Source organism: Nannobrachium achirus, assembly GCF_963921795.1.
Source record: "Nannobrachium achirus genome assembly, chromosome: 11".
NCBI classification, from domain to species: Eukaryota; Metazoa; Chordata; class Actinopteri; order Myctophiformes; family Myctophidae; genus Nannobrachium; species Nannobrachium achirus.
The window spans coordinates 15,289,808-15,313,020 of record NC_137820.1 but is presented as its reverse complement, the minus strand read 5'-3'; the positions used below and the strand labels follow the sequence as shown (position 1 = coordinate 15,313,020).

The 23,213-nt window shown below is 43.3% G+C and overlaps 1 protein-coding gene across 1 annotated transcript in view; it reads right to left on the bottom strand.

The window, feature by feature from the left end:
- LOC308294849 (voltage-dependent calcium channel subunit alpha-2/delta-1) overlaps positions 1-23,213 on the bottom strand; it is a gene marked incomplete at both ends in the record, with an annotated part of 206,923 nt that overhangs the window by 72,721 nt on the left and 110,989 nt on the right. The window contains 4 exons of the mRNA XM_080737735.1: positions 7,501-7,600; positions 8,208-8,258; positions 10,909-10,978; positions 17,423-17,554. Of these exons, the coding sequence (XP_080593861.1) occupies positions 7,501-7,600; positions 8,208-8,258; positions 10,909-10,978; positions 17,423-17,554 (353 nt within the window). The remainder of the gene's footprint in view (positions 1-7,500; positions 7,601-8,207; positions 8,259-10,908; positions 10,979-17,422; positions 17,555-23,213) is intronic.

Genomic DNA, 23,213 nt, shown 5'->3' with positions numbered 1-23,213 from the left:
TTAGGGTTAGAATTATTTAATGCTTTAGCTATTGAAAAATAGCAGGTCTACAAGCTCACATGCAGCGCTGCGAGCTTGTAGATCTGCTATTTTTTGAAAAATCTGAATGAGATCTTTTGCAAATCTTTAATATATCTTTTTAAAAGCGAACATTTGTAACTCAAATATTTGCTGCTCGGAGGTTCCTGGAACAACATATTTTGAGATGGGCGTCCGTGGCCAAATGCATATCATTTTGGGGGTCTTTCACATGAAACGGTTTGAGAACCACTGACAAAGAAACATGTAGGTTTTTCAAAAAACCTTAGAAGGATTTAGAAGACATTTATAGAATCGGGTCAAAAATATTCAAAGACAAGAATGTTCACGATTTCTCAAAAATAGCAGATCTACAAGCTCGCTTGTGAGCTTGTATAATCTGCTATTTTTCAACAGCTAAAGCATAAAACAATGGTTAAAGTAATAATGCGTAATAATGCATACTCGGTCTAAATGGCTTAAAAGGAGAGGAGAGGAAGGTGAGAAGGAGTGTGGGGAGCAGAGCAGAGAGGAACGGCTGGAGGAGAACATTGGATTTAGAAAATATTGAATTCGCCCCAAAACAAAATATGCGTCGCACACTTGGCAAAAAAAAGGGTTACTACAATATTTATTAATATTATTTAGTCGTAACGAGGCATATTTCAGCAGACTGGAGAAATATATTTTCAGCACTTTCGAGAGATATGCCGTCAACAATGTTTGGTTAGCCGGCAAATGTGAACAGGCAAATGTGAACAATTTTTTTATGCAAAATATGTTTTTTTTTTTCACACCATCGGTGTACAGTATGTGTGTGTGTGTGTGTGTTTTGTGCATGGGGGGGCACAGAGATTGGATTAGCGGTGACATACAAGAGAAGAGGCTAATCTCAGATCCCTAATCCCAATGGACTAGACTCCCCCAGCCATCTGAGAGAGAGAGAGAGAGAGAGAGAGAGAGAGAGAGGCAAGCCAGACCATCCAATCCCCAGACAGACACACACACACACACACACACACACACACACACACACACACACACACACACACACACACACACACACACATACACACCGTGCTCACACTGACAATTTATTTTCTGTTTTTAAAGGAGTATTTCGCCCCCAAAATGACTTTTTTTCTATTGATTACTCATGCCATGGAGACTTGAGTTCAATAATATTTGTTGTTTTTTGTCACATTCCTAAGACAAAGATTTGATTACAATAAATGTACCCCTATTGATTCCGGATGGGGACCCAAAATGCATTTGGATCCCCATCCGGAATCAATGGGGGGACATCACATTTTTATCTTAGTTATGTGACAAAAACCAAAAAATCTCAAGTCTCCATGACATGAGTAATCAATAGAAAAACGTCATTTTGGGGGTGAACTACTCCTTTAACTCATTTAGTGCTCCAGACATGAACGGGTTAAAATGTCCAGCCTGCCGTTCGCAGGCTCCGTCCGCGGCCAGTCTCTTATTTTGAAGGCCGGAAGTAGATTGCGCAAACAATTCCTACTTGACGACATTTACTTGACGACCGGAAGTGATCGTCGTCCCATGCGGGTGCAGTAATGGCGGATCGATGCCTTTCAGCTTGTACTATTTTAGCGAGAATCCAATGCCATCCTTGGCATCAAAAGTGTTTTTTTGGAGAAATTGGACATCAATGAGAATGAGCGTCGGCTTCCATGTTAAGGGATCACTATTTTGTGCACGTGGATGCGCAATGATGATGAATCGGCGAGTCCATCCGTGCCAGCACTTTCCAACGGACGGTACGGTAAGATTGCCAGCTTTACTGTATATACAGTATACTGTATTACGCGAGTATACTCGGGATCGGCACTCTAAATACTCGAGTATTTTCCGCAAGTATACTCGGGATCGGCGTTAAATGGGTTAACAGGCATGCCAATAAAGCATATTGAATGGGGGGGGGGGGGGGCAGAGGCAAAAAATAAGAATTGCAAACTTGGGAGACGAAGCGGGAGGGAGGCAGATGGTCAGCAGGGAAGAATGGAGGAAAGAGAGCGACAGAGTCGCCAGACAGATGGAAATACTGAGACAGATAGAGAGGGAAGGAGAGAAACAGACAGCTGAGAAAAGAAAGAGACAGACGGAGGGATAGAGCGAGAGAGAGCGAGTGAGAGGTAGTGAGACTGACAGAGAGAGAGAGAGCTAGGGGGGTTAGTTAATAGTAGGTGTGTAATGATACATTTTTATAGCGATTGATACATATCACGATATATGGTTGACGATACGATACATGGACGATATTGGTTCATTCATGGCGATACAGTACGATTCGATTCAATGATTTAAAATCGAAAGAAATTAAATCTATGTGAAAAGTGTGGATAGTGCAGCTTTTTAAGGGAAACATGTATTATTATGGATATATAAATAAGTAAACAGAGTGATTATCTGGCAAATACATGGACATTGTATTTGAACACATATGGACAAACCTGCACCTTGACATGAACCCAGAGATTACACACATTTATCGAGAGACCAGTGTAGCTATATGGAAAGGAAATGTAAGTAAACCCCTCCCTTGAATTTTTTCTTCTTAAAAATGCTAAATACAAAGCACAAGTAGGTAGTATCGATACAATAGATTATTTGCACTACCGACTCGATACGATACAAAATCAAATGATACGATTCGATATTAGCTGTTTTCATTCCGATATACTTTGATTTCTTTAATTAAAAACAATATTTCGATGCAGTTACTATATCGTTACACCCCTAGTTAATAGCCATCGGTATTCTTTTGACCTAGCACAGATGTTGAGGAAGAGGATGTGTGTGTCCGTGAAGGAGTGACCATCCTCCCAGACCAAATGCCAGCCTGGTCTCTGGGCTAAAGTTAATGAGCGAGGATTTATGGGTAATATCGGAGATGAATGATTTGGTGTCAGGTTATAACACCCCCAGGACTGGACATGTTTATGTGTGAGAGTGTGTGTGTGTGTGTGTGTGTGTGTGTGTGTGTGTGTGTGTGTGTGTGTGTGTGTGTGTGTGTGTGTGTGTGTGTGTGTGTGTGTGTGTGTGTGTGTGTGTGTGTGTGTGCGCGTGCGTGCGTGCAGTGGTGTAAAAAGTACTCACATTTTATACTTAAGTAAAAGTATCAATACTGCAGTGTAGAAATACTCTGTTACAAGTAGTCCGGAATTCAAAATGTACTTGAGTAAAAGTATGAAAGTGTTGGCATCAAAATGTACTTAAAGTACCAAAAGTAAAAGTACAAAATAATTTGATCGGCTATTTTCAAACAGCCAAGGTATAAAATAGGGCTTAAGTGGTTTATGTATGTTTAATAATATACTCATTTATATCTGCAAAGTAACTAGTAACTAAAGTTTTCAAATAAATGTAGTGGAGTAAAACTACAATATTTGGATCCGAGATGTAGTGGAGTAGAAGTAAAAGTACTGTAAATTGGAAATACTCAACTAAAGTAAAAATACCTCAAAAGTGTACTTAAGTAAGCACTTAAGTAAATCTACTTCGTTACTTTACACCACTGTGTGCGCGTGAGTATGTGCATGCCTGCACGTGCGTGCGTGCGTGCGTGCGTGCGTGCGTGCGTCTGTGCGAGCGCCTAAGTGTAGTAGAGTATGTATGTAGAGTATGTGCATGCCTGCGCGTGCGTGCGTGCGTGCGTGCGTGCGTGTGTCTGTGCGAGTGCCTAAGTGTGAGGGTGAGACATACAGAGAAAGAGAAAGACGGACTGTAGTTGAGAAGGCGGGGAACGTATTGATGATACTGTTGATTTAGGGTTCCCTGATTGATCGGCACAGAGCAAGAGGAAGACAATAAAGCAGCTCAAAGTCATTCCAAGGTGTCTCACCTAATGCCTTCCCCTCTGCCAACCCCACCATGTCTGTGTCAGTGACTTTAACATGTTTTCAGGGCATCGGTCTGTATGCACTCTGCACCTTGCACCCAGGTGGCATGCACATTCTCGCATGCAACTCGCACACAAACACAAACATGCCGCTGTCTGCAGCAGATATACAAGCTCACAGCGCGGCAAGCTTGTAGATCTGCTATTATTGAAAAAGTCGTGAAAATCGTCATGTGCAAATCTTTGAATATGTATTTTCAAAGAGAACGTTTGTAACTCAAATTTTGCTTCTGGGTGGCCCCTGGAACTAAATATTTTGAGATGGGTGTCCGTGGCCAAATAAATCAGTTTGGGGGTCCTTCACGTGAAAAAGTTTGAGAACCACTGACATAGTAGTCTCTCAAGAACAGACTAACTGAGCTCCAGTTAAGTGAAAAGGACCTTTTCTTTGACGATGGCTAGCCAGATTGCTGACATAGAATCAAAGGTTTTTTCAAAAGATCTTAGAAGGATTCAAAAGACACTCAAAAAAAATCTAATTTTCACAATTTTTCAAAAATAGCAGATCTACAAGCTCGCAGCGCGGCACTCGGTGCCGCGCTGTGAGCTTGTATATCTGCTATTTTTCAATAGTTAAAGCATAAAATAATGATACACAATAATGTGTACCCGTTCTGTAAATGGGTTAAGTTTCACCAAATAATTTTTATAATACCAAAATAATGAAAAGAGAAGGAGGGAGCCTAACCCTAAATGTGATTGTCACTGTAGAGAAGATAGACCGGTCGTGGGTTCCGGATCAGAAACCTGAAAATGCTATTGATCCCAGGCTATGGGGTAGTTGCAGTACAGCTAGTCTAACCTAACGCGGCACATTCTACGCTGCCCGGCAGATCTCGCCGGGTCCTCCGGCGTCTCGGAATGACGCGTAGGGTGACATGATGACTCCTGAGTCCTGTTGCTGTCCGCTTTGAGTAAATGAGGAAGTGATCCGCGGTGGAAAACAAGTGATAAATCATAGCGATTTTATAATTATAATGGATAACTTGGCCTAAACCAACCAGTTCACATGAACAATACTGATGTAAAATAAGATATCTGAACGGCTACATTTATTTATACAATTAAAATGTCACGAACCAGCACAGTTATAGGGGGGGCTTTCCCAGGCTTATTTTTCTTTCCGATCGACAAAATAAGCCTGGGTGTTTTCCGAGGCTACAGTATAGCCTACATCCCCCCACCCGCATTTTCAAAGCTTCCTACATCCAATGCCCCCCTGTTGTGCTCCTCTCAGCCTATATATGGTGTCACGTCAGGCCGAACAGGACTTTGAACTTGAGAAAAAAACATATCAACAATGAGCCAATTTCAACTCCCTTTGAGCTAATGTCTTTCAATCTGCCTCTGTCTGACTCACCACGCCCACACCAGCGTGTACACAAAGACACACACATGCGCGCACAGACACACACACACACACACACTCAGCTCCCAACAGGCTGTAATAATTGGACATCCAGGCTGGATCAGAAGAACTCCAGCGTGTAACAGAATACATTGTCTACGAGACAAAGAGTCCGCAGGGAGGAGAACAACAGAGAGCCTGCCCTGAACGTCCGGCTCTGTGCTGAAAAGAGATGGAAGACATCTCCAATCTCTGTAAAGATCCATCTCTCTCTCTCTCTCTCTCTCTCTCTCTCTCTCTCTCTCTCTCTCTCTCTCTCTCTGGGGCGTCAATTGGGTATGGCAGGGGTATGCGGCTGCCATACCCTGGGTCCAGGGGGGAAAATAAAAGTTACTTTTAAATATAAATCCATGAATGTCTTTTTGTCTGTCTGCGCTGGTTATTATGTTGTTAAATTACAGTAAATTAACTACAAATGCTAAATTTTACAAAATGGTCACTTTAACAAGGTATTATAATTTTATTCTTCACACTTGTATTCTCTCCATCTTGACAAAATTGTATATTCCCAGGTTCTGCAGGTCAGCTGCACAGGTGCAATGCATTATTGTTAATTGTGGCACGTTTACTAACATGCTAAGTTTAGCTGCAATTGAACAACCGTTCTAGGCTGCCATATCCAGCCCAAGAAACCATAGAAACCTGGGTAAAAAACTGAAAATACTAGTTTTTTTCAGACATTGTGAAAATAGCCGATCTACATGCTCACAACGCCTCGTTGTGAGCATGTAGATCGGCTATTTTCAGAACCGTGTTATACAAAATGTAATGCCTCTTTTCCATTAGGACTCCCATCTTTGCCATACCCTAGCTTTTGCTGAACTGACACCACTGCTCTCTCTCTCTCTCTCTCTCCCTCTCTCCCTCTCTCCCTCTCTCTCTCTCTCTCTCTCTCTCTCTCTCTCTCTCTCTCTCTCTCTATAAACACCTCCACAGACGGCCACACGCGTTTGGTCTCTCGCTTGATATTTAATCACAAGCACTGCAGACAGCAGAATCGGAACTGATGCCCATTAAAAATCACGATGGAGTGTGTTGGTAAGGTATGCTGCATAAAGACCTCATTGTTAGCCACGTAAGGCTTTTATATACCTTGTCGTATGCTGATCGCTGAATAGCGAAAATAGCGTCTATTTTCACTCATTTGGAAAACGGGGTGCACTGACCAAAGCCTCCCTCTCACCCATTAGACAATTTTAATTGGATGTCTGTTTTTTTTTGTTTTTTTTTTGCCAGTCAGGAGAGAGTACAAGTTTAATGTTATGGACCTACAATCAGTTTATGGGAGAATGTTGTGCAATTGCTAATTAAATTTGCACATGCATGATTGTGTTGATATTGTACATGTAAATACATGGTAAATACATATAGGCTGCTGTGAGCGTGGGGGGAGGCCGTGGAGGTGGACATGGGCAGAGGGGAAAGAGCAAACATGGGTGGAGCTGAACGTGGGTGGAGCTGAACGTGGGTGGAGCTGAACGTGGGTGGAGCTGAACGTGGGTGGAGCTGAATGTGCAGATACTGTTGGGAGTTGTGAAAGAGACGTACATCAAGAAAGATGATGTTACCATGTGACATGGAGAGAGAGAAACAAAGAGAGATGAGTGTGCGTGCGTGCGTGCGCACATGGACAGGTCATGGGAGGTGGTGGTGATGTATGTGTGCCGACTTTCCCCGGCTTTACTGACTAGGCAGTCGAGCTGAAGAGTTAAGGAGGTGGCAACAGTTCACGGAGGGAGTTTTAATCGCTTCTGGAAGATTGGCACACACGCACGTACACACACACACATACGCACGCACGCGCACGCACACGCACAGAAAACAGGGCCTGTTAAGAGTAGGGGCATGTAGTGCAGAGTTTTAATCCTGTGCACCAAATAGAGCGATGGGGATTTCATTACAGACCTGTTTCGGAGTGGTAAACCCAGGAGAAATCCATATTTCATTACTTCTCATCCAACTCCCTGCCCTGCCCTGCCCGTGTGTGTGTGTGTGCGTGCGTGCATGCGTGCGTGCATGTTTTCATAGGTGTGTAGATGTGCCACGTGTGTGTGTCTTACTGTGAACCCCCGACCCACTTGCTTGCCAAGTACATGTGGCTTTCACCCACATCTGTGTGAAAAAAACAACAACACAAAACACTCACATAGACCACGTTGACATAGTCATCGTCCGACAGAGTTTCCAGCATCTCGCTGACAGAGGTCCTGATCAGCTTGAGGGTCAGGCCAGACACACTGCCACTCCTGCCGAGGAAAATAACAGCACAAAAACATACAAAATAGCAGATCTACAAGCTCACAGAGCGGCACCGAGTGCCGCGCTGCAAGCTTGTAGATCTGCTATTTTTGAAAAATCGTGAAAATTAGAATTTGGACCCGATTCTATAAGTGTCTTTTGAATCCTTCTAAGATTTTTTGAAAAACCTATGTTTCTATGTCAGCACTCTGGCCAGCCATCGTCAAAGAAAAGGTCCTTTTTACTTAAATGGAGCTCAGTTAGTCTGTTCTTGAGAGACTACTATGTCAGTGGTTCTCAAACCTTTTCACGTGAAGGACCCGCAAAATGATATTTATTTGGCCACGGACCCGCATCTCAAAATATCTAGTTCCAGGGACCACCCAGAAGCAAAATTTGAGTTACAAACGTTCGCTTTGAAAATACATAATATTCAAAGATTTGCACACATTTTCACGACTTTTTCAAAAATAGCAGATCTACAAGCTCGCAGCGCGGCACTCGGTGCCACGCTGTGAGCTTGTATATCTGCTGTTTTTCACTGGTTAAAGCATTCAATAATTCTAGGCCTAAATGGGTTTTAACTTCTGCTGAGATTTTAAGTGGACAACTTACGCATCCACCAAGATCAGCATGTCTTTAGGCGAGGCCGCTCCCTGGATGTACCTGCAAGGGAGATCAGTGGGAGTGAATACGAAAGGGACTAAAGCTTAATTTATTATTGATCTTCAAATTATGGTGTCTCACATTGTTGGCTAGCTTGCGGGACAGAAATCAAAGCAACTGAAAAACTGTTTTACAAGTGACCCAGTTTTGTGCCACCCAGGCTTTTGTCAAAATGGGGAGCCAATTACAAGGCACACGTCTGTTAGTTATCAACTGATGGATAGGAGTTACTTTCCTCCTCTTAGAGAGAGAGAAAGAAAGAAAGAAAGAAAGAAAGAAAGAAAGAAAGAAAGAAAGAAAGAAAGAAAGAAAGAAAGAAAGAAAGAAAATGTCCATGTTGTCTGGGGGAGCAAACGTAAAATCTAGCCTACTCTACAGTGACAATGACATGAAAAGAATTTCCTTTTTTTTTTAATATTTCTTCACTATTTCACTGTGACACAAGGATCTCCAATTATCTAAATGTTTAATAAGTGCTGACAGTGCTCTGACAAGAGCATAGTGGGTAGAAAGAATGCACATGGTGAAACATGGTAAAGTGGGTGTGAGGGGTTTAAATTAAACACTTTAAACAGCGTGTGGGACTAATTTAATGGTTCCGACACACGTGTAGGCTTTTTGCTCATCAGTTAATCATACAAATCACTATCTGTCGTTTGTCATTAATTCAGAATCTCTGGAAGATGACCGCTGCGATGTCACCGGCGCAATCTTTCACGTGCGAACATTACACATTATTACTTTGATTTAGTACCAGGAAAGGAGAGAGGGGAAGACAAAGACATTTTTAGTCAAACGTGTCCTCTTTGCAACAAAGCTGATTGATGAACAGTCTGGGTCATTTGTACGCGAGCTGTTTGGGTGTCTGTCAGCACGATACATCACTCAGGGCTTTCCACAGAGAGGTATACTAAGAGCTTAGCTTGTTAGTTTGATAGAATGCCATTGCATGTGGCATTGTTCTATATCGTCGTTGTCGGGTGGAAACCTCGTATCTCCAAGTTTCAAATGTGTACATTTTCATGAAGTAAAGCCCTGCTTCATCATACAAGGCGGTCGCACAAAAGTAGTGAAAACAGCAGATCTACAAGCACACAACGCCTCGCGGCGCGAGGCGTTGTGTGCTTGTAGATCGGTTGTTTTCACTAGTTTAAATCATTTTTTAAATGATAAATGCAAAACGAACGGTTTTGGACATACAGGGTTTTCACCCGACAACGACGATGTGAATTGTTTGAACTTCACCAGCAGTGCTGAGATGTGTGTGATGTGGAATAAAGGGTGCTGTGGGACAAGGTCTCATCATTAACTGGGGAATGAATGACACAAGGCTTTGGTAATTGGCGCTGTTCAAATTATCCTGCAAGCTGCCAATGCGGTTTCCTCAGAGAGTCCCATACAGAAAAGAAATCACATGCATTTCACATTATTTCAACATACACTATAGGGCATTCACCAAATATTCGAATATTCGAATATCAAAGTCACTATTCGACATTGTTCACCGAAGTCGAATATTCTCTTTTTTTTCTTCTTTTTTTTTTCTTTAAAAAATATATAGTTTATAAAGCGTGGCTATAGATAGGAAGTTTGAGAACCCCTGGTATAGAGCATTTACAAATTCATCCACCAGGGGCATTGACAACTCATTCTTATATATATAACTTCCTATCTATAGCCACGCTTTATAAACTATATATTTTTTAAAGAGAGAGAAAAAAAGAAGAAGCGAATATTCGACTTCGGTGAACAACGTTGAATAGTGACTTTGATATATGAATATTCAAATATTTGGTGAATGCCCTAGCATGTATATAAAAAAAAGGGAAAGAAATCTAATTATGAACTATGGAATCAAAGGAAGCTTTGATATTCTGTACTATCCAAGTTACCATCTGTATGATGCCTTTCCTGGGAGTCATCCCTTTGATGGATGCTCTCCCACCCAGATCCCACAAGGACATGTCTGAGAGGGTGAAGGTCTACCCCACCCATATGATCACATTACCCTTGTGAAGATACATCCTATGATGTACTGTACGTTGTACCGTATTTTGCGCTCCTCAGATAAAAATCCCGAGAGTTACTCTAACCCAGGGGTCTTCAACGTTTTCGGGCCAAGGACCCCTTAGTTGAGAGAGAGATGAACCAGGGACCCCCACAACCTTTTTCATAGATTCCATATAGTTTCATCGTTTGACAGCACAACCATCAGTGTATTTTGGATTCATGTCGATTTGTGTTTTCAGATATTTAACCACTTGAACCGTCAATACTTAATAAACTTGACCTTTCACTCTGCACCCTTTACACACCAAACCTCTTTGCCGAAAATAGCCGATCTGCAAGCTCACAACGGCTCGCAGCGCGAGGCGTTGTGAGCTTGTAGATCGGCTATTTTTGGCTAAAGTTCTCAGAATATGGAGGCTAGTGGTTAATAAAAAAAAGAAGAAAAAGGTATCTATGACATAAAGATTTGGAGGACCCCTCTAGGGGTCCCGGACCCCCTGTTGAAGACCCCTGCTCTAACCAATTAAGCCCAATTTTATACTTTGTCTATTCGAAGATAGATGATTTTTTTTCTCCAATAATGACATGTTGAGTATTTTAACTGTCCATCGCGTGCATTTGCGTTAGTGACCTAACTCACCATGGCCTCCTGCGCACGTCGTACAGGTCTATCTTCGAGGGTGTCTTGCGGGCATCCATCCATGGGGAGGCTTTGGAGTGGAGAGCAAAAAGAGACTTGTTTTTACAATCAAGTACATCGTGTAAAACACAGATCAGATCAGTCCAATTCCACTTAATTATCTTTTGCTATCTTATCTCATGCAATGTTCCCTAGGTCCCATCAGCATAAGCATCTCTGTTATGAACTAAGGGCTCGTTTACAGTGCGTTTTTTTGCAACGAGAATTCTGCAAAATGAAAAGTCAGATATGCCTTCCGCTCAGACGACAACGGCATTTTCGGGTGTCAAAAACGTAAGATAGTAAATCCGGATTTCTTTGTGAGATTCTGTGAAACGATCCTCCTTGCGTTTCCATCTAAACGGGCGAGTCACAGGGAAACTGCAAAATGTGTGATGTAATGACTGACGCTGCAAAGCCGACAGCAGCGAAGCGCAGTGAAGCCTGTGAGCTGCCATGGTGATTATGTAAACAAATGCTGTGACAAGGAAGTAGAGCGGACATGATGTCACACACTGCCAGATAGGCTGCCACTGCTGCGTGATTATGGATCCCACTGGGAAAGATGGATAACCACGCCCCCAGACTCATTTTTGAAGCTTGTGATTGGCTGAACCGGATGTAGGGAGCGCTCCATTGTAGTCACTTGGACCGCGGCAGAGGTGCACCAAAACCTAAACCTATCCTTAGTCCCTAACCCTAACTCTAAACCCTAACCCTAACCCTAACCCTAACCTTAACCTTAACCCTAACCCTAACCCTAACCTTAACCTCAGTAAAACTAACGCTGGTGAATGCTAACCTGGTGAAATGCTAACCTGCCGACGCTGGTGAGTAGCTAACCTGCCGACGCTGGTGAAAACGAGCGCTATATACCGTTTCCATCCATCTTCTCCAGTGGGATCCATAATCAGGCGTCGCTGCCACCTAGCGACCTCTATGGACATGGCATGCACACTACCTCTTTTCATGCCTTGGAGCGGATTCATATGAATGCTGGATAAAATTGACAACGCTTTCTCTACAGAGCGTCGCCGTCTAAACGAGGCCTTAGAGTGTGGCTAGCTTGGGTTAGAACCCTCTGTAGTGTTGTCGTTATTGCGTGTCTGGGTGTTTTCCCTTCGCATCAGCATGGCAGACAGAGCAGGGCAGAGTCATTAGTGGTGATGCTGGGCAGCTGGGTCGCTCACCAGGAAGCATACCAACTGGCCACCATGGACTCACTCCATCTCCCCCTCGCAGATCTTTTTTGGCCTCTGTAAGCGTTTGCCTGTGTGCTACAGCAAGGCTCTGCAGGAATCTTGTTTTGAGTTTGGCTTTTTAGCCATTCAATTCTCCGCACAGCACGATACACACCAGACTTTCACCGTTTCAAATCCAACACTTCCTCCCTCATGTTTATTCATTCATGTTTTAAATTAAAGATTCAAATCAAAGTTCTGGTGTATGAGCTGCTGTTAGTCACAGTACTTGAGCGCCTCTTTGTGACATCAAAGAGACAGAATTGAATATGTGTGGTTAAAACAGGTCAGGGTTTTATGGAGGACGGAACTGTAACACAAACAACTACCAATTATTTGTTATGCTGGGCTTCTTTGCTTAACCCATTCAGAACGGGTAAACAGTATTGTGTATCATTATTTTATGCTTTAACTATTGAAAAATAGCAGATATACAAGCTCACAGCGCGGCACAGAGTGCCGCGCTGCGAGCTTGTAGATCTACTATTTTTGAAAAATCGTGAAAATTCAAATTTTGACCCGATTCTATAAGTGTCTTTTGAATCCTTCTAAGACTTTTTGAAAAAAACTATGTTTCTATGTCAGCAATCTGGCCAGCCATCGTCAAAGAAAAGGTCCTTTTCACTTAAATGGAGCTCAGTTAGTCTGTTCTTGAGAGACTACTATGTCAGTGGTTCTCAAACCTTTTCATGTGAAGGACCCCCACAATGATATTTATTTGGCCATGGACCCCCATCTCAAAATATCTAGTTCCAGGGACCCCCCAGAAGCAACATTTTAGTTACAAAAGTTTGCTTTGAAAATACATACATTCAAAAATTGGCACACATTTTCACGACTTTTTCAAAAATAGCAGATCTATGTGAGTTTGCATATCTGCTATTTTTCACTGGTTAAAGCATTCAATAATTCTAGGCCTAAATGTTTTAAACCGTACAAAGGCTTCTTTATTTCTGTTCTCGATCTTTTTTTTCAACACCCCTTACAGCACATGATGGCTCACTTTATACTAGTTAGCATTATTCATGAAGCTGTAAACAGCAGGATCACGAGATGAAATAGATGAAAGAGAAGAAAAACATAATCACCGGTTATGACAATAACCACCGGCTTTTTATCTCAGCATCATCAGTGAGGGAGAGTCATGAAGGAGAGTCAATGCGAGCACGTGCACAGGACTGCCTACTTTGCATACTGAGAGGACAACTCCGAAGCCAAAGAAACCCCATGAATATTAGACCTAAAATCTCCCCGCAAAAGCATGAATCATGGATCAAATCATGAATAGAAATAACTAGGCCGAGACAATATGCTCTGGTTTAGGAGTTCTTGCCACGCGCACGTGAGCCGATATGCCTGCTGACGCTTGAAGAAAGCAAACTCGCACATACAGTATCCTCTGGCCGCTCGTGGGGGGGGGGGGTTAATAGCAATGCACAACATCGCAAAGAGAGACGATATATATATATATATATATATATATATGTTACAGTATGTTTGGGTAACTCAGGACGTTCATTGTAAGAGCGCTTGTTTTGTCGTTCACCACACACCAATCACCACCAGATGGCGACGACAGCCATTCACTAGTGAAGGCGCTGACGTCACTCGTTTGCGACTCTCTTTCTTTATTTACTAGCCTAGCTCGGCAGTGTTTAGCCATTAGCCATTAGCCATTAGCCATTAGCTCCATTGTAGTCACTTGGACAGGGCGTTTATCGTGGGCTTGCCCAGGCCTTACGGCCTGGGCATAAATATAACGATTGCATTCACCACGGCTTCGTAACTCGCGCGGCCGGCCCGCTCTTCGCGGCCACTCGCGCCTGCGGCGCTCGGGGGCAAAGAGCAGGACCAAGGTCCGCTGGCCTTCGCGCCGCTTGCAATGTCGTGGACAATCGAGCGGCTCCGCCTCACACAACGTTGTTGTGGCGACCGCTTGTTCCGCCCCGTGCCGCACGGCGAGTGCTCCGTTTCTCGACCGTACTGTTTCTCTAACAAACCGTGACATATATATATATATATATATTAGGGGTGCAACAATACATGTATCGATATCGAACCGTTCAATACGAGGGTGTACCGAACCGAATGACCTTGTACCGAACAATTAATCACATATTAATATTTGACCCGAGAAGCATATTTTTCAAGTAAAACACATTTTGTTGTACGAGTGAATCAACGAGTGAGTTTTTTAAATCTAAATGTTGCATCCACTGGGCCAAGCAAAGCGCTCTGATCGGCTACTTCTCCCTTTGCGTTTGTTGTCTCTTCTTGGTTGGTGCATCGCTATGATCGGTATGCCCGAAACTGAAGGTTCTGTGGTGCAAAAACTAAGTGCGATTAAAAATGCGTAAATCAGCTAAAGTCCCAGCCCTAATATATATATGTTACAGTGTTTTGAGAGAGATTGGGACCGGATTGGGACCGGAGCGCTCGGTTTGTAGTTCACCTTATGGCATAAGGCTCCGGTCCCAATCTCACTGGTACCTCAAAAACACGGTAACATATCTCATCATTATAATTATCCATTGAGTGCCATCGGGAAACAAGCTGCTTCCAACTGGTCTCATTTGGCAATGTTGCTCATTGCCAAAAACAATTAGGGGAAGTTAACAAAGGATGAGTATAGGCCTACAAAACATTTATACTGTGCCAGGAAAATATTTTAACTTTCAACTATAATCCAAATAACAATACAAAATCACTTACTCTTGATATGCATCCCATGTCTATAATATAAACATAGTGATGTGGATACTAATGCTTTATCAGTACTGCCTATAGCACTGTGTAATTATACTGAGATCATAAATACCCATGATTCTGCAGCTTAAACCTTCTTATATGGTCACATTGTATACATTAATTGGCTTAGAATTACAGTTACAGGCATTCATAAGTACTAATATGATGCCATAACAAAGCCTTTTAATATGAATTAACACTTGGGTGACTGAACTGAAAAAACTACCCCTCCGCCTGCATTTACCGTTCATTTAGACCGTTAGATTTTCTCCCTTTTGGCCGAGCTGCGCAACACCTCCTCCCCCTGCTGCCGGCGGGGGTTCTATTGTCTTCCAAATGTGAATTAGCATTTCAATTGACCTCTCAAAATACGACGGGACAACAAGCTCACCAAAGCCATGCAGTTTGTGAGCTTATAGGTCTATAATTAAACATTTGTTTGGCAAAGCTTTCATATATGTCCCGACTTTATTATTATTATTACTAGAAGTTGATATAAGTTAGTTAATTATAAAGAGAACGTTGATCAGTAGGCTCACTAGAGCGAAGCCGTGGCGAGCGAAGCCGTGGCCCAACACAAAGTTAACAAAGAAATTACATAAACAAGGGAAATAACAAATAAAGAATGGTCTAAACACAACTTATAAAGCAACGAAAATAATAAGCTAAATAAGAGGAAACGAAAAATACAATAACCTAGCCAAACAGAACCTTTCCGAAGCGTTCAGAACTCAACAAAAACTCAACACATCTTAAAAATAAATAAATAAATAAATCCCGTCCTGTCCCACTCCTGTACAAGGACTCCTCATACCTGGAGTTGTTGTCTTATGTCTTTCTCTGCTTTACTGTAGCCTACTCACTACTCAGGGATTAGACACAAGTTCATAGGCCTACTCTTCTCGGACCCCGAAAACTTTAAAGGTAGAAATGTATTTTATTCGCGGCTTTTATGCGCAACTATTGTTGCGCTGACGGCGCCTGGTTTGTGCTGCGTCAGCCTGCGTGCATCTCTTAGTTTTCACTTGAGTTGAGAAACAAACCACTTCAATATGATGGACGTTATGTAACATTTTGTCAACAATCTCTGCACCATTGGAGTAATATAAAAGTTCACTTTGAGTCTTTGACACTTATTTATATCCATCGCGCTGTTCAACTCTGTACAACGCGGCACAAAGCGTTGCAGCGTGATGCGATAGGCTATATAGAGAGAAAGAGAGAGAGAGAGATAATTCACATTCTCTTCACTCTGTAAAATGTTCACGTAGTGTTTTTTGCTTAGGCATGTAACAATGAAAAGCAAATGATTATCCATTAGAAATTAAACGTGCAGGACACAAGTGTCGGGTGCCTATACTGTTTGATCGGCACCCATGTCACCGTGACATGCGTGCCCGTCTAAAAGCCGTCTCCACTCGGACAGAACAGGCTGACTCCCCGCAAATGATTGCTCCTGCACGGCTAAAATAATAATAGGCCTACATTATATAGGTCTACACCATAGCGATTCTCATAATTAATATTATATTGATACTATTTATGAAATAAAACATTTCCAGGTAGTGGTTTTAATGTCTTTGCTAAGCTGACAGTGAAATGCAAATGATCCATTACCTTGAACAAAGGCGCACAACGGGAGCGCTAAACGTGTGAATTCTCTTAGGAGGGGGAGAATGGGGGAGAGCGGTCTATTCTGCCGATAATTACCGTCAGAGTGGTATAATTGTATTTTATTTCATAATTAGGAAACGTTTCAGAAGGGGAAAAAAAACGAGAACATATATCTTCAGTATTTAGGAAAAGTCATGGAAGGGGAAATTTCTGAGACCTTCACAGGGAGAGTTATTGCACTTTGAAATCTCAAAATCGGCCTAAAGGACCGGTTAGTCACCCGTGTGTTAAGGGGGACACACACCGGCCGCGGCCAGTGTATAAGCCGCAGAGTCCTGCACAGGTCCGATTTTGACAACCCACACCCGTCATTAATCTGATCCGTGGACCGACCCATTACCCATGATTATATAAAAATCCAAACCAGATCCGCCCTGCCCGCAGAAGGTGCGAATGCATTCTCCAGCACCTGCCACGGAACTGCCGCGGCAGCACCGCCGCACAGACCGGCAGTTCGACCGGCAGTCGCGCTGCGTCGCCGGCAGTAGGACCGGCATCGGCGGTAATTGGCGCGGCAGCCACCACCGCACGGACCGGCAGTTTACCGCGACGTCCAATTTCTACAACGGTGGTTAGGGTTAGGTTTAGGGTGTTGTACTGTATGTATGGTGAGTAGTGTACCTGGGTAGTAGTGTACCAGGTGTTGTACTGTATGGTGAGTAGTGTACCTGGGTAGTAGTGTACCAGGTGTTGTGTGTATGGTGTGTAGTGTGGGTAGTAGTGTACCAGGTGTTGTACTGTATGTATGGTGAGTAGTGTACCTGGGTAGTAGTGTACCAGGTGTTGTACTGTATGTATGGTGAGTAGTGTACCTGGGTAGTAGCGAGCCAGGCCTGTGGCGCTGCCGAACACCTGCCAGAGCAGCGTGGGGTCATCCTCTCGGTTCTTCTTAAACACATCCTCCAAGGCCCACGTCCAATTCAGCTCATTCAGCACGATGGTGGCTGCACGCACACACACGCGCACACGCACACACACGCACACACACACACACACACACACATACACGCGCACACGCACACGCACGAAAGAGAATTGCAATATCTGTGATTTTGTGAAAGAATGGACATGTCTGGTTTGATTGATGCCCTGCCAAAAGACTGATATAAACGTCTGATATAAACAGATCGACATCAATTTCCTCCCTGTTCTTGAGCGTACATGTACGCATGCGTGCATGCACACACACACATGCACGCGTGCATGTGCAGTGTGCTCCATGGCAGAGATCAGAGGGTCCCGTGGGGGAACTAAGCGGCGTGCCACAGATGTCTTGCATTTACACATTCATTAGGATTCAGACGCGTATACACTCTCAGCGTCATCCCTCAAAAAAACAGGAACCGTGAACAAATAGCGTGCCCCGCTGCGACGTGCCCGGCAGGGTCGCCACTTTTTACAGTGTCAACTGTCGACTAATGGAATCCCGGAAGGTAATGACTCACACATACTGACAAAAATGACACTGGCGCATTGCACTATTCACCTGGAACATTTCTGATGTGCAAGGGCAAGCGTAAAAGTGCAGTACATCACGATTCAATCAACAAAAATGTCCAAAGATATCAGAATCAGATTGGTTCATTTTAAAATTCATAACCGCTCGATGGGAATGTCCTGTAATTGAGAGCTTTTGGAAGCAAATCCATAAATGCATCTATCTATAAATGCGAGAAGTCTCTGCGTGTGTGTTTGTAATCCGCGTATCTCGAGAACCGTTCGTCCCACCGGCTTCAGATTCGGCACGCGCGTTCCCCGCCGCGGCATGGAGTGCAGTGCCGGGCCTCGACCCGACCCGACGCGCGGTTTTCCCTAACCGGCGCGAAACGTTCGGAATCTCCTTATGCGGAAATCGGCGCAAAATCGGCGCAAGCGCTGACTCATTGTGACATCACTGCAGTGCCGGGCGCAAGCGCTGAGTCATTGTGACATCACTGCAGGCAGATACAGGGGCCTAGCCTCGACCCGACAGACTGAGATCTCCATATATGGGCATATGGGCAGATACAGAGATCTCCATATATGGGCAATACAGGGGCCTTGCCTCGACCCGACAGATATCTCCGTATATGGGCATAAAAGGGACACAGACAGATATATCTCCGTATATGGGCATAAAAGGGACACAGACAGATATATGGGCATAAAAGGGACACAGACTGAGATCTCCATGACAGATATCTCCGTATATGGGCATAAAAGGGACACAGACTGATACAGAGAATGGGCATATGGGCAGATACAGAGATCTCCATATATGGGCATATGGGCATAAAATGGACGCAGATATATGGGCATAAAAGGGACACAGACTGAGATCTCCATATATGGGCATATGGGCAGATACAGAGATCTCCATATATGGGCATATGGGCATAAAATATGGACACAGATAGAGTATATGGGCATAAAAGGGACACAGACAGATACAGAGATCTCCATATAATGGGGTTTGCATTAAAGGGTGGGGCATTCATTCCCTATTTACATCGTTCCCGAGTTGGCCAGGTCGCAAACTCCATATATGGGCATAAATGGGCACAGGCAAACAGATGGTCAAACCAGGTCCTACAGAGATCTCCATATATGTCAGAAAATGGACGTAGACAGACATATCTCTCCATATATGGGCATAAATGGACACACGCAAACAGATGGTCAAAACGGATCCTATGACAACAGGTATAATGGGGTTTGCATTAAAGGGCGGGGCATTCATTCCCTATTTACATTGTTCCCGAGTTGGCCAGGTCGCCGACTAGACGCTCGGCCGCCCGAAGGGCGGCCGAGCTTCTAGTCTTAGAAATGACAAGAGTTGATTTCCCGTTTTACATACTGGGCAACCCAAAGCAGTTTACCCACTGTGATTATGCAGATTTTATCCTGACGGCTATCATGATTGGTAGACAGGTTCTGATGAAGGGGTTGGAAGAAGGCGGGGAGTCCCTCTTTCCAAGAATGGTATGGAGAGATTGGCAGGGTGGCTGCTTATGAGGAAATGATTTATAGGACTGATAGAATGGATAAATACATCTGAAAATGGGGAGGCTATATAATGTGTATTGCCAATAGGACTTGAGGCGTGGTTGTGGCGCAATACACTGTTATATTATGTACTATGTTATCCGGGATTGTTTGGCATTGTTTTACTATAGTTTTTTCTTTTGTCTTGTGGTTGTTGTATTGTATTGTATTTTGTTTTTGTTTGTTCTATGGTTGCTGTGTACTTTGTTTTGTTGTTAATGTGAAAGATATAAAACAAAATAAACACTGAGTCATAAAAAAAGAATCAAGATTCAAATATACAAATGGCTTTATTTGTCATTCATACAAGTACGTCATGCTCCGCAGACTGTGCTAACAATAAAAAAAATATATATACAACATACGTACAGACACAGACACAGACACAGACACACACACACACACACACACACACACACACACACACACACACACACACACACACACACACACACACACACACACACACACACACACACACACACACACACACACACACACACACACACACACACTCTAGCGGTTCACAACCAGAGTTTACCGATTTGACCAAGTCTTAGGGCTCTATTTTGATTGTCTTAAGTACCAGCTCTTATGCCTTAACCTAAAGGCCTGTCCATACTGTCTCCGACCACCAAACATTCCGTCGGAAAGGTCCGGTTCAACAACAAAATGAAGTCACTCGCATCTTCTGAAAAGAATTACACCGAATTAAGGCCTGTCCATACTTTGACCGAAACCGCCGTTTTCGGTCAAAAGGTCCTTTTCAACTATAAAATGAAATTCCTCGAAAGTTCTGGAATGCTTTTTCTCCGAACAATAGTTATGAAATGAACGAGATGAAACGGCAAACGTGATTGGTCGGTTGGATCACGTGTGTGTTCACAAGAAGACGGGTGATGCTGGTGGCCACAACACTGTCCCAAAGCTGTTCATCCAGCTGCTGTGGCTCGGACATACCCCCGCCGGCTAGATGTGCTCGCCTCCTCCTCAGCTGCACAAAGCAGGGCAAAATCCTCCTCCTCCTCTGCCTCCTCTTCCTCCTCGTCTTCCTCCTCCTCCATAACCTCCACAATACGTGCCACCGCTTCCAACTTTTCCATCTCCACCATCGCTGCTGTTGTTGTCTCTCTCTCTCTCTCTCTCTTCTCTCCTGTTCTCTTTCTCCTCACAATGCGCCTCGCCGCCTCCTACACCACACACAGCGTAGTGTATGCTTTTCCCCAAACCCTCCAAACAGGAGCGAAGTATGAACATCCAACGCTTTTTTTTCCGGAAAAGATAAAAAATCAAAAAGTTTATTTTTCAACCGAAAAGTTCGGTTCTGTCGAAGTATGGAGAGGCCTTTAGAGTTTGGAAAGCTGCACATCGGAAAGTCGGAACTCTCAGACGAAAGGTTTGGTTGTCGGAGAGAGTATGGACAGGCCTTTAAGTTAAAGGAGTAGTTCACCCCCAAAATGACTTTTTTTCTATTGATTACTCATGCCATGGAGAGTAGAGTTCAATAATATTTTTTGGTTTTTGTCACATTCCTAAGACAAAAATTTGATTTGAGTAAATTTACCCCCATTGATTCCGGATGGTGACCCGTTTCTAAACGGGTCACCATCCGAAATGAATGGGGGTAAATTTATTGTTATCACATTTATGTCTTAGGAATGTGACAAAAAACTAAAAATATTATTGAACTCTACTCTCCATGGCATGAGTAATCAATAGAAAAAAAGTCATTTTGGGGGTGAACTACTCCTTTAAGGTATAAAAGCTGGTACTCAAGACAATCAAAATACAGCTCTTAGTGTCTTAGCGGCTTTGCCAGACTACCCGTTGTACCTCTTTATGTCCCTTTTGTGCCCATATATGGGCACTCGAATGGTTAGAGAACCAATCCATCCCGGTTCGATTCCAGGCCTCAGCAATGTGTCAAAGTGTCCCTGAGAAAGACAGTCAACCCTAAATACTCCCTGAGTGCTACACTGCTGATCACTGCTTCTAGAATGGGTAAAATGCAGAGGACCAATTTCACGTTTGTACAAATATACAGTGCCAAATAACCAGTGTTGCATGTAACAGCGTTATAACTAACGGCATAAAATCGTTAGGTTTGGGGGTAACAGAGTAACTTAACAAGTTAGTTTTGCAATTTGGTAGTTTTGTTACCAGTTCCATTTTCCAAAAGACCTTCTTTGCCACAAAGGAAAAAGAATCCATCTGACACATTTGCGCTGTTTCGTTCGTTGAATGAATGAGCTATTCTCTGTCAGAGGAGGCATGTGGGCCCACACTTTTTAAACAGAAAAAGGTGACCGACCAGAAATGTGTTGCAGTCTGTGGTGGTTGCGTAGTCATTCTACAGTTTTACGAATTCTGGTGTAACACAGAGTTACAGAGTGACATAATTAGAACTTATTTGTGCGTGTGTCTTGGTTACATAAATTTACATACGCGCACGACATGGCAGGGCTTGAGAGAAGCCCTTTAGTAAGGCTGGGGAAGGATTCACACTATTTTTGGATTTACTGGTGAAAGGAGTAGATCACACTTCGGTAGGCTGCACTCTATTATATGTTTACCAAACATCCTCGCAGGTGGGTTTTAACAGTTCTACTGCCAGATTTATTAGCTGGTGGAAACCAGCTCTATGTTTCGGTCATTTAGATGAGCTACCTCTTGACTACCTATTGTTGATAGGCTGTCCATGTCACATGGTAACCAAGCTAGTGTCAGGATTGGATAATATAAGGGCCAATTGCAGGGCAGTTTACCCCAGAAGCGCCCCTCCAGACAATGGGGGAAAGAACTGCATTATGGCCAATGGCAGGACAGGGAGCACTCCTCCAGACTATGGGGGAAAGAACGGCTAGAAAAGTAAACATTAACAGTTTACCCCAGGAGCTCTTCCAGACTATGGGGGAAAGAACTGCTAGAAAAGTAAACATTAGCAAATAGGCAGCTGGCTAGCCTTGTATGATAAATAAAACAGAAGAAAAGAGCGAGGCCTATTAACCAGTGGTGGAAAAAGTACTCACATTTTATACTTAAGTAAAACTATCAATACTGCACTGTAGATGTACTACGTTACAAGTAAATGTCAAGTAAATGTCCAACGTGTCGCGATGCGACGCGTTGTGAGCTTGTAGATCGGCTATTTTCAAACAGCCAAGGTATAAAATAGGGCTAAAGTGGTTTATGTATGTTTTATAATATTATAATTTATATCTGCAAAGTAACTAGTAACTAAAGTTTTCAAATAAATGTAGTGGAGTAAAAGTACAATAATTGGATCCGAGATGTAGTGGAGCAGGGCCGTGCAGTCCATACAGGCAAAATAGGCAGCCGCCTGGGGCCCCCTCACAGCCTGGGGGCCTCATGAGATTATTATTTTTTTATTTTTTTAACCAACTTGGCCATCAGGGGGCCCCAGTTGAGCTCTCAACTGTGAGACAGAGAACAGTTGAAGTGAGGGTGAGGGTTAACATTAGCTCATTTGAATCTGAAAAGAGCGTGGCTCTCAAAGGTGTGACCAGAGAACAATGGTCCTGATTACCCAAGCAGTTCTTTTGTGTCTGTTCTGTGATG